We start from the raw sequence: 14524 nt of genomic DNA, 5'->3' as shown, positions 1-14524 counted from the left end.
TCTCCATAATCTACACTAATCAACATTCTCCATAATCTACACTAATCAAGATTCTCCAAAATCTACACTAATCAAGATTCTCCATAATCTACACTAATCAAACATTCTCCATAATCTATACTAACCAACATTCTCCATAATCTACACTAATAAAGATTCTCCATAATCTACACCAATCAACATTCTCCATTATGTACACTAATTAACATTCTCCATAATCTACACTAATCAAGATTCTCCATAATCTACACTAATCTACATTCTCCATAATGTACACTAATCAACATTCTCCATAATCTACACTAACCAACATTCTCCATAATGTACACTAACCAACATTCTCCATAATCTACACTAATCAAGATTCTCCATAATCTACACTAATCAACATTCTCCATAATCTACACTAATCAACATTCTCCATAATCTACACTAACCAACATTCTCCATAATCTACACTAATCAACATTCTCCATAATATACACTAACCAACATTCTCCATAATCTACACTAATCAAGATTCTCCATAATCTACACTAATCAAGATTCTCCATAATCTACACTAATCAAGATTCTCCATAATCTACACTAATCAAACATTCTCCATAATCTACACTAACCAACATTCTCCATAATCTACAATAATCAACATTCTCCATAATGTGCACTAATCAACATTCTCCATAATGTACACTAATCAACATTCTCCAGAATCTACACTAATCAACATTCTCCATAATCTACACTAATCAACATTCTCCATAATGTACACTAACCAACTTTCTCCATAATCTACACTAATCAACATTCTCCATAATCTACACTAATCAACATTCTCCATAACCTACACTAACCAACATTCTCCATAATCTACACTAACCAACATTCTCCATAATCTACACTAATCAAGATTCTCCATAATCTACACTAACCAACATTCTCCATAATCTACACTAATCAAGATTCTCCATAATCTACACTAATCAAGATTCTCCATAATCTACACTAACCAACATTCTACATAATCTACACTAACCAACATTCTCCATAATCTACACTAATCAACATTCTCCATAATCTACACTAATCAACATTCTCCATAATCTGCACTAATCAAGATTCTCCATAATCTACACTAATCAAACATTCTCCATAATCTATACTAACCAACATTCTCCATAATCTACACTAATAAAGATTCTCCATAATCTACACTAATCAACATTCTCCATAATGTACACTAATTAACATTCTCCATAATCTACACTAATCAAGATTCTCCATAATCTACACTAATCAACATTCTCCATAATGTACACTAATCAACATTGTCCATAATCTGCACTAACCAACATTCTCCATAATGTACACTAATCAACATTCTCCATAATCTACACTAACCAACATTCTCCATAATCTACACTAATCAAGATTCTCCATAATCTACACTAATCAACATTCTCCATAATCTACACTAATCAACATTCTCCATAATCTACACTAACCAACATTCTCCATAATCTACTCTAATCAACATTCTCCATAATCTACACTAATCAAGATTCTCCATAATCTACACCAATCAACATTCTCCATAATCTACACTAATCAAGATTCTCCATAATCTACACTAATCAACATTCTCCATAATCTACACTAACCAACATTCTCCATAATCTACACTAATCAACATTCTCCATAATCTACACTAACCAACATTCTCCATACTCTACACTAATCAACATTCTCCATAATCTACACTAATCAAGATTCTCCATAATCTACACTAATCAACATTCTCCATAATCTACACCAATCAACATTCTCCATAATCTACACTAACCAACATTCTCCATAATCTACACTAATCAACATTGTCCATAATCTACACTAATCAACATTCTCCATAATTTACACTAACCAACATTCTCCATAATCTACACTAATCAACATTCTCCATAATCTACACTAACCAACATTCTCCATAATCTACACTAATCAAGATTCTCCATAATCTACACTAATCAACATTCTCCATAATCTACACTAATCAACATTCTCCATAATCTAAACTAATCAACATTCTTCATAATCTACACTAACCAACATTCTCGATAATCTACACTAATCAAGATTCTCCATAATCTACACTAATCAACGTTCTCCATAATCTACACTAATCAAGATGCTCCATAATCTACACTGATCAAGATTCTCCATAATCTACACTAATCAACATTCTCCATAATCTACACTAACCAACATTCTCCATAATCTACACTAACCAACATTCTCCATAATCTACACTAACCAACATTCTCCATAACCTACACTAATCAAGATTCTCCATAATCTACACTAACCAACATTCTCCATAATCTACACTAACCAACATTCTCCATAATCTCAACGTTCTCCATAATCTATACTAATCAACATTCTCCATAATCTACACTAATCAACATTCTCCATAATCTACACTAATCAAGATTCTCCATAATCTACACTAATCAACATTCTCCATAATCTACACTAATCAACATTCTCCATAATCTAAACTGATCAAAATTCTTCATAATCAACACTAACCAACATTCTCCATAATCTACACTAATCAACATTCTCCATAATCTACACTAATCAAGATTCTCCAAAATCTACACTAATCAAGATTCTCCATAATCTACACTAATCAAACATTCTCCATAATCTATACTAACCAACATTCTCCATAATCTACACTAATAAAGATTCTCCATAATCTACACCAATCAACATTCTCCATTATGTACACTAATTAACATTCTCCATAATCTACACTAATCAAGATTCTCCATAATCTACACTAATCAACATTCTCCATAATGTACACTAATCAACATTCTCCATAATCTACACTAACCAACATTCTCCATAATGTACACTAACCAACATTCTCCATAATCTACACTAATCAAGATTCTCCATAATCTACACTAATCAACATTCTCCATAATCTACACTAATCAACATTCTCCATAATCTACACTAACCAACATTCTCCATAATCTACACTAATCAACATTCTCCATAATATACACTAACCAACATTCTCCATAATCTACACTAATCAAGATTCTCCATAATCTACACTAATCAAGATTCTCCATAATCTACACTAATCAAGATTCTCCATAATCTACACTAATCAAACATTCTCCATAATCTACACTAACCAACATTCTCCATAATCTACAATAATCAACATTCTCCATAATGTACACTAATCAACATTCTCCATAATGTACACTAATCAACATTCTCCAGAATCTACACTAATCAACATTCTCCATAATCTACACTAATCAACATTGTCCATAATGTACACTTACCAACTTTCTCCATAATCTACACTAATCAACATTCTCCATAATCTACACTAATCAACATTCTCCATAATCTACACTAACCAACATTCTCCATAATCTACACTAACCAACATTCTCCATAATCTACACTAATCAAGATTCTCCATAATCTACACTAACCAACATTCTCCATAATCTACACTAATCAAGATTCTCCATAATCTACACTAATCAAGATTCTCCATAATCTACACTAACCTACATTCTACATAATCTACACTAACCAACATTCTCCATAATCTACACTAATCAACATTCTCCATAATCTACACTAATCAACATTCTCCATAATCTGCACTAATCAAGATTCTCCATAATCTACACTAATCAAACATTCTCCATAATCTATACTAACCAACATTCTCCATAATCTACACTAATCAAGATTCTCCATAATCTACACCAATCAACATTCTCCATAATGTACACTAATTAACATTCTCCATAATCTACACTAATCAAGATTCTCCATAATCTACACTAATCAACATTCTCCATAATGTACACTAATCAACATTCTCCATAATCTACACTAACCAACATTCTCCATAATGTACACTAATCAACATTCTCCATAATCTACACTAACCAACATTCTCCATAATCTGCACTAATCAAGATTCTCCATAATCTACACTAATCAACATTCTCCATAATCTACACTAATCAACATTCTCCATAATCTACACTAATCAAGATTCTCCATAATCTACACTAATCAAGATTCTCCATAATCTACACTAATCAAGATTCTCCATAATCTACACTAATCAACATTCTCCATAATCTACACTAACCAACATTCTCCATAATCTACCCTAATCAAGATTCTCCATAATCTACACTAACCAACATTCTCCATAATCTACACTAATCAACATTCTCCATAATCTACACTAATCAAGATTCTCCATAATCTACACTAATCAACATTCTCCATAATCTACACCAATCAACATTCTCCATAATCTACACTAACCAACATTCTCCATAATCTACACTAATCAACATTGTCCATAATCTACACTAATCAACATTCTCCATAATTTACACTAACCAACATTCTCCATAATCTACACTAATCAACATTCTCCATAATCTACACTAACCAACATTCTCCATAATCTACACTAATCAAGATTCTCCATAATCTACACTAATCAACATTCTCCATAATCTACACTAATCAACATTCTCCATAATCTAAACTAATCAACATTCTTCATAATCTACACTAACCAACATTCTCGATAATCTACACTAATCAAGATTCTCCATAATCTACACTAATCAACGTTCTCCATAATCTACACTAATCAAGATGCTCCATAATCTACACTGATCAAGATTCTCCATAATCTACACTAATCAACATTCTCCATAATCTACACTAACCAACATTCTCCATAATCTACACTGATCAACATTCTCCATAATCTACACTAACCAACATTCTCCATAATCTCAACATTCTCCATAATCTATACTAATCAACATTCTCCATAATCTAAACTAATCAACATTCTCCATAATCTACACTAATCAACATTCTCCATAATCTACACTAACCAACATTCTCCATAATCTACACTAATCAACATTCTCCATAATCTACACTAACCAACATTCTCCATAATCTACACTAATCAACATTCTCCATAATCTACACTAATCAACATTCTCCATAATCTACACTAACCAACATTCTCCATAATCTACACTAACCAACATTCTCCATAATCTACATTACCCAACATTCTCCATAATCTACACTAATCAACATTCTCCATCATCTATACTAATCAACGTTCTCCATAATCTACACTGATCAAGATTCTCCATAATCTACACTAATCAACATTCTCCATAATCTACACTAACCAACATTCTCCATAATCTACACTAACCAACATTCTCCATAATCTACACTAACCAACATTCTCCATAATCTACACTAATCAAGATTCTCCATAATCTACACTAACCAACATTCTCCATAATCTACACTAACCAACATTCTCCATAATCTCAACATTCTCCATAATCTATACTAATCAACATTCTCCATAATCTACACTAATCAACATTCTCCATAATCTACACTAATCAACATTCTCCATAATCTACACTAACCAACATTCTCCATAATCTACACTAATCAACATTCTCCATAATCTACACTAACCAACATTCTCCATAATCTACACTAATCAACATTCTCCATAATCTACACTAATGAACATTCTCCATAATCTACACTAACCAACATTCTCCATAATCTACACTAACCAACATTCTCCATAATCTACATTACCCAACATTCTCCATAATCTACACTAATCAACATTCTCCATCATCTATACTAATCAACGTTCTCCATAATCTACACTGATCAATATTCTCCATAATCTACACTAATCAACATTCTCCATAATCTACACTAACCAACATTCTCCATAATCTACACTAACCAACATTCTCCATAATCTACACTAACCAACATTCTCCATAATCTACACTAACCAACATTCTCCATAATCTACACTAATCAACATTCTCCATAATCTACACTGATCAAGATTCTCCATAATCTACACTAATCAACATTCTCCATAATCTACACTAATCAAGATTCTCCATAATCTACACTAATCAACATTCTACATAATCTACACTAATCAACATTCTCCATAATCTACACTAACCAACATTCTCCATAATCTACACTAATCAACATTCTCCATAATCTATACTAATCAACATTCTCCATAATCTACACTAACCAACATTCTCCATAATCTACACTAATCAACATTCTCCATAATCTACACTAATCAACATTCTCCATAATCTACACTAACCATCATTCTCCATAATCTACACTAACCAACATTCTCCATAATCTACATTACCCAACATTCTCCATAATCTACACTAATCAACATTCTCCATCATCTATACTAATCAACGTTCTCCATAATCTACACTGATCAAGATTCTCCATAATCTACACTAATCAACATTCTCCATAATCTACACTAACCAACATTCTCCATAATCTACACTAACCAACATTCTCCATAATCTACACTAACCAACATTCTCCATAATCTACACTAACCAACATTCTCCATAATCTACACTAATCAACATTCTCCATAATCTACACTGATCAACATTCTCCATAATCTACACTAACCAACATTCTCCATAATCTAGAGTAATCAACGTTCTCCATAATCTACACTGATCAAGATTCTCCATAATCTACACTAATCAACATTCTCCATAATCTACACTAACCAACATTCTCCATAATCTACACTAATCAACATTCTACATAATCTACACTAATCAACATTCTCCATAATCTACACTAACCAACATTCTCCATAATCTACACTAATCAACATTCTCCATAATCTATACTAATCAACATTCTCCATAATCTACACTAACCAACATTCTCCATAATCTACACTAACCAACATTCTCCATAATCTACACTAATGAAGATTCTCCATAATCTATACTAACCAACATTCTCCATAATCTATACTAACCAACATTCTCCATAATCTACACTAATCAACATTCTCCATAATCTAGACTAATCAAGATTCTCCATAATCTACACTAATCAACGTTCTCCATAATCTACACTAATCAAGATGCTCCAAAATCTACACTAATCAACGTTCTCCATAATCTACACTAATCAAGATGCTCCATAATCTACACTGCTCAAGATTCTCCATAATCTACACTAACCAACATTCTCCATAATCTATACTAATCAACATTCTCCATAATCTATACTAACCAACATTCTCCATAATCTACACTAATCAACATTCTCCATAACCTACACTAATCAACATTCTCCATAATCTACACTAACCAACATTCTCCATAATCTACACTAACCAACATTCTCCATAATCTACACTAAACAACATTCTCCATAATCTACACTAATCAACATTCTCCATAATCTCCACTAACCAACATTCTCCATAATCTACACTAATCAACATTCTCCATAATCTACACTAATCAACATTATCCATAATCTATACTAATCAACATTCTCCATAATCTACACTAACCAACATTCTCCATAATCTACAGTAATCAACATTCTCCATAATCTACACTAATCAACATTCTCCATAATCTACACTAATCAACATTCTCCATAATCTACACTAACCAACATTCTCCATAATCTACACTAATCAAGATTCTCCATAATCTACACTAATCAACATTCTCGATAATCTGCACTAATCAACATTTTCCATAATCTATACTAATCAACATTCTCCATGATCTTCACTGATCAAGATTCTCCATAATCTACACTAATCAACATTCTCCATAATCTACACTAACCAACATTCTCCATAATCTACACTAACCAACATTCTCCATAATCTACACTAATCAACATAACCCTAACCATCTATACTAATCAAGATTCTCCATAATCTACACTGATCAAGATTCTCCATAATCTACACTAATCAACATTCTCCATAATCTACACTGATCAACATTCTCCATAATCTACACTATTCAACATTCTCCATAATCTACACTAACCAACATTATCCATAATCTACACTAATCAACATTCTCCATAATCTATACTAATCAAGATTCTCCATAATCTACACTGATCAAGATTCTCCATAATCTACACTAATCAAGATTCTCCATAATCTACACTGATCAACATTCTTTTACTGCTAGCGCTTGCAAAAAGTTGTGTTTTCCATATCGAGGACGATTACACATGGGGCCTGATACTATAACATTCATGGTATTGTTGTTATCAGTATTTTTCTCACGTATATTCCATACACCTATGAGAAATGATTGAATAGTAATATTTTATCATCTATCTTCCATACACCTTTGAGAAATAGTTGAATAGTAATATTTGGTATTTCAGAGCAATTGCATAGTTACGACATGTTTAAATGAAAGCTCGACATTTAATTGCTTTAAAATAAAAGCATTATTATTATTGTTATTATTATTATTATATACCAATCATAAGGAGAAGTATATGACACTGACATCCCATCATGTATTTTTCAGATTTTTTGTCTCTTGTCTGGTTATAGAAATACCTCAACTATTGTCCTGAAATCATTGACAGTTTAGCACATAGGTTAAATACATTACTATTATGTAGTATAATTGATTTTTAAATGCAGTTTAGTTGCACAGAGATATCATGTTATGCTGTGCATTTGACGTAAATGCAGTTTGATTGTATAGAGAGATGATATGAATTATGTTGTATATTTGACTATAAAGACAATTCAGTCGTTTAGAGGTATTGTATTGTGTTGTATATTTGGCCTATATGAAATTTGATTATTTAGAGATATATGGATATTTGTTTAATAAAATGTATGAGCGTGAGTTAAATGCTACCAGAATCAAATTCCATTTACAATCAACAATCATTATGATTAAGTGTAACACATAAAATCTATGCAAATCTGCTTTGCTTTGTTCACCTATATGTATGTATGTATGTATGTATGTATGTATGTATGTATGTATGCATGAGTGTGTATGTGTGTGTGTTTGTATTATAGTCTTTGTATAACTTTTCTATCTGTGTATTAAAGTGTTCATACATTATTTCCTGTCTTTCAGCACAAGTTGGTCCAATGCTACCCTCATCAACCAGTGAGACTGACAGCTTTATGTGCATTGCATATCTGTTGGTTGATGTTGGATCACGGGTCCTGAGACAACTTCTCCATCATCACACGATCACTCCTACCAGAACTTTGGACCAGTATCTTGCCAACAACAGGAACACCATCAAGAGTCTACTTAAAATGAAGGTGCTAAACATTTCTCAAATGGACATCCTGTTCCCACCAAATGGAGGCAACACAAACCTTGATGAATATGACATCACATTGCTCTCAGCTCTTTTCAATAACATTGTACCTTCCTTGAGTCAGCAGGAAAAGAGCATGATTAAAACTTTGCGAGAAGACAGGAATAAATTGTATGGTCATGCTAAGTCATGCAAGATGAATGCCCATGACTATCAAGTAAGTTGGAACAGCATCAGCTCCACATTGATAACCCTCAGTCAGCAATGTGGGGATCCTGATTTCGAGAACGAAATGTTGCAGGAAATTCAGCACACTCAAGTTTCAGCAGTACCTGCTGGGTCCTACCTTGATATACTGAAAACTTGGTTTGGCAGGATAGAAACAGTTGAAGAATCATTAGAAACATTTGGAGATGCACTGCATGCTTTGACATCAAGGGTAGATGCTCTTGAATTGAAGAAATCATCTGATGAAAGTGATGGATAATAGTGACAGTATCAGACAATGAAGAATAAAAGTCAAACACTTTGGCATAATGACGCTAAATACATTTAAATGATTGTGTAGATTTGCTTTCAGGCAGAAAGCCCAGGATTATACAAGGAAAATGATTTTTTTTATCAGTCTGGGCTGTATTTATCATATATGCAGTATTAAAATAGTAATTATTGAAGGAACTTTATAGACATTGTTACAACTGTGATTATTAAGGACCTGTATAGACAGTGTGTTACAACTGTGATTATTGAAGGAACTTGATAGACAATGTTACAACTGAGATTATTGAAGGAACTTTGTTTACAGTGTTACAACTGTGATTTATAAAGGAACTTTACAGACATTGTTACCACTGAGATTATTAAGAACCTGTATAGACAGTATTACAACAGTGATTATTGAAGGAACTTCATAGAAAATGTTAATGCTGTGATTATTGAAGGAACTTCATAGAAAATGTTAATGCTGTGATTATTGAAGGAACTTTATTGACACTGTTACAACTGTTATTATTAAGGAACGTTATACACAGTGTTATAACAGCTGGATTCTTGTACCTAAACGGAAAAAAACATATATTCCAAAGGAGTCATGTTACAGTAATCACTGCTTAATCCTCAGTACTTATCCCAGACCAGATCAGACAGATTTGAATAATGTGTGAAAATATTGGTATTCTGGACTATAGCTTGACACCTGACTTGTACAACAAGCAGTTTTTACTGCACTATAGCATGGCATGTGACTTGCAACACAAGCAGTTTTTATTGGACTATAGCATGGCATGTGACTTGCACCACTAGCAGTTTTTATTGGACTATAACATGGCATGTGACTTGCTCCACTGGCAGTTATCATTGGACTATAACATGACATGTGACTTGCACCACAAGCAGTTATGATTGAACCACAGCATGACATGTGACTTGCACCATTAGCAGTTATTATTGGACTATAACATGACACGTGACTTGCACCACTAGCAGTTATTATTGGACTATAACATGACATGTGACTTGCACCACTAGCAGTTATTATTGGACTATAACATGACATCTGTTGTTGTTATTGTGTTTGTTGTTGTAGGGTTCAATGCCATTTTCAGCACACGATAGACCATACATGGTGGCCAGTATTAATGGTGGAGGAAGAACTCGGGAAAACCCTGGAAAGAACCACTGACCCACATGAAGCTACTGGCAAGCTTTCTCACATACCCATATTGGCTGAATCTGAGACTCGAATGCATGCAGACAGAGGTGAGATGGCAGTGATCCATAATGGAGAGTGCTTTAGACCACTCGGCCCCACGAGGCCCCACATGACATCTGACTTGCACCACTGGAAGTTATTATTGGACTATAACATAATCTGTGACTTGCACCACTAACAGTTTTTATTGGACTATAACATGGCATGTCACTTGCTCCAATGGCAGATATTACTGGACTATAACATGACAATTTATTTGACTTGCACCACTAGCAGGTATTACTGAACTATGACATGACATGTCTTTTGCACCACTAGCAGTTATTATTGAACTAGAGCATGACATGTGACTTACACTACTAGCAGTTATTATTGGATTATAACATGACATGTAACTTGCATCACTAGCAGTTATTATTGGACTATAACATGACAATTAATGTGACTTGCAACACTAGCAGCTATTATTGGACTAAAACATGACATGTGAATATCACCACTAGCAGTTATTATTGAACTATTATAACATGACAATTTATGTGACTTGCATCAACAGCAGTTATTATTTGACTATAACATGACAATTTATGTGACTTGCACCACTATCAGTTATTATAAGACTATAACATGACATGTGACTTGCATCACTAGCAGTTATTATTGGACTATAACATGACATGTGGCTTGCACCACTGGCAGATATTGTTGGACTATAACATGACAATTTATGTGATTTACGCTACTAGCATTTAGTATTGGACTATAACATGATATGTGACTTGCACCACTGGCAGATATTATTGGACTGTAACATGAATATTTATGTGATGCATACCACCAACAGTTACCATTGGACTATAACATGACATATGACTTGCACCACTAGCCATTATTATTGGAATATAACATGACAATTTTTGTGACTTGCATCACAAGCAGTTATAATAGAACTATACCATGACATGTTACTTGCACCACTAGCAGTTATTATTGGACTATACCATGACTTGTGACTTATACCACTAGCAGTTACTACTGGACTATAACATTACAACTTATGTGACTTCCACTACTAGCAGTTATTTTTGGACTATAACATGGCATGTAACTTGCACCACTAGCAGATATTATTGGACTATAATATGACTTGTGACTTGCACCACAGGCAGATATTATTGGACTATAACATGACAATTTATGTGATTTACATTACTAGCAGTTTTTATTGGACTATAACAGCACATGTGACTTGCACCACTAGTAGATATTATTGGACTATAACATGGCATGAGGCTTGCATCACTAGCAGTTATTATTTGACTATAACATGACATGTGACTTGCACCACTGACAGATATTATTGGACTATAACATGTCAATTTATTTGATTTACGCCACTAGCAGTTATTATTGGATTATAACATGACATGTGATTTACACCACTAGCAGTTATTATTGGACTATGACATGAATATTTATGCGATGTGTACCACCAACAGTTACCATTGGACTATAACATGACATATGACTTGTTCCACAAGCCATTATTATTGCAATATAACATGACAATTTGTGTGACTTGCATCACTAGCAGTTATAATAGAACTATACCATGACATGTGACTTGCACCTGTAGCAGTTATTATTGGACTATAACATGACTTGTAACTTGCACCACTAGCAGTTACTATTGGACTATAACATGACAACTTATGTGACATTAACCACCAGCAGTTATTATTGGTCTATACCATGACATGTGACTTGCATCACTAGCAGTTATTATTGAAATATGAAATGTGACTTGCACCACTAGCAGTTATAATTGGTCTACAACATGACACTTTATGGGACTTGCACTACCAGCAGTTATTTTTGGACTATAACATGACATGTAACTTGCACCACTAGCAGATGTTATTGAACTATAACATGGCACTTTACTGCACCTCTAGCAGTTATTATTGGATTATAACATGACTTGTGACTTGCACCACTAGCAGTTATTACTATTGGACTGTAACATGACAACTTATGTGACTAGCACCACTAGCAGTTATAATTGGACTATAGCATGATATGTGACTTGCACCAATATCAGTTATTATTGGACTATAACATGACATGTGACTTGCACCACTAGACATTAATTATTGGACCATGACATAACAATTTATGTGACTTGCACCACTAGCAGTTATAATTGGAATATAACATGACATGTGACTTGCACCACTAGCAGTTATTATTGAATTGTAGCATGACATGTGACTTGCACCACTAGCAGTTATTCTTGGACTTTAACATGACATGTGACTTCAATCAATAGCAGTTATTATTGGACTATAACATGACAATTTATGTGACTTGCACCACTGGCAGATATTATTGGACTATAAGATAACAATTTATGTGATTTACACAACTAGCAGTTATTATTGACATGTGACTTGCACCAGTTGCAGTTATTATTGGGCTATAACATGACATGTGACTTGCACCAATTGCAGTTATTATTGGGCTATAACATGACATGTGACTTGCACCACTGGCAGATATTATTGGACTAATACATGATATGTGACTTGCACCACTAGCAGTTATTATTTTACTATAATATGACAGCGTGACTTGCACCAATAGCAGTAATTTTTGGACTAAAACGATTATTATTTGACTCTAAATATTTATTCATTTTATCCTAGTAGTGTATTTTTTCTTAATCTAACAGATTATTGACAGCTTGCTACTTCAACTTGTATGTTATTCTGCACCTTTTCACAGATTTTGGAAACAGTTTTGTGTGTTTGATATTTTTCTCTGTAAATAATGTAAAGTGCATATTATGATCAGGGCACAAAAGCTGTAAATAAAATAACTAATCATTGACATGAATTTTACTGACACTAATTTTGTATTGCTATATATGGTCCAACATTCTCAGATTACAATTATCTCGTTTTGATCAAATGAGGTATATTTATTTTGTTGTCATTTTTAATTTAACTAATTCACTCCTTTTCATATATACACACAACATAATGCATGTTTTGTTTGGAGTTGGTGGAAAGAACAACTTTGATGTGTTACAATATGTCATGGACATCATGCCAAGATGTATTCATAAGCCATATGAAAGGACTTGTTTTTCCTATAACATGGAACAAAAGATGGATATGATTTTTTATTTATTACATACTACCCTATTTTATGCATTAGAAATATTATATATTATAGAATTATAGTTTCAGTGCAATTAAAAACTAAATGGAAAAATTGATACAAGTTTGATTCACTAAGTCTAAACTAAAGACACACGAAGTAGTGTAATAAGTGTGGTTTTGGAATTTCATTACTGAACTAGGTTAAAGTCTTCTACCCTCCTGACTTTTTTATCATATCTGCACATGACAAAGCATGAACATTATCCACATATACCCTTGTAAGAAGAAAGTCATGTGAGGTAGAAGACTTCAACCTTTATCAGTAACCAAAAATATCCCGCCATTATCATACCACTACATAGAATCACAAAAT

At 33.1% G+C, this 14524-nt stretch overlaps 1 protein-coding gene across 1 annotated transcript in view; it reads left to right on the top strand.

The window, feature by feature from the left end:
* LOC149808202 (uncharacterized) overlaps positions 1–13970 on the top strand; it is a 176535-nt gene extending 162565 nt beyond the window's left edge. Inside the window, exon 14 of the mRNA XM_089965715.1 lies at positions 9084–13970. Within this exon, the coding sequence (XP_089821841.1) occupies positions 9084–9763 (680 nt within the window). The 3' untranslated portion in view covers positions 9764–13970. The remainder of the gene's footprint in view (positions 1–9083) is intronic.
* Positions 13971–14524: the final 554 nt, after the last annotated feature.

The sequence above is a fragment of the Sinohyriopsis cumingii genome, chromosome 1 (genome assembly GCF_028554795.1).
Source record: "Sinohyriopsis cumingii isolate HCF-2022 chromosome 1, ASM2855479v2, whole genome shotgun sequence".
NCBI classification, from domain to species: Eukaryota; Metazoa; Mollusca; class Bivalvia; order Unionida; family Unionidae; genus Sinohyriopsis; species Sinohyriopsis cumingii.
The sequence above is the reverse complement of the archived record's forward strand: the minus strand, read 5'-3'. Positions and strand labels throughout refer to the sequence as shown.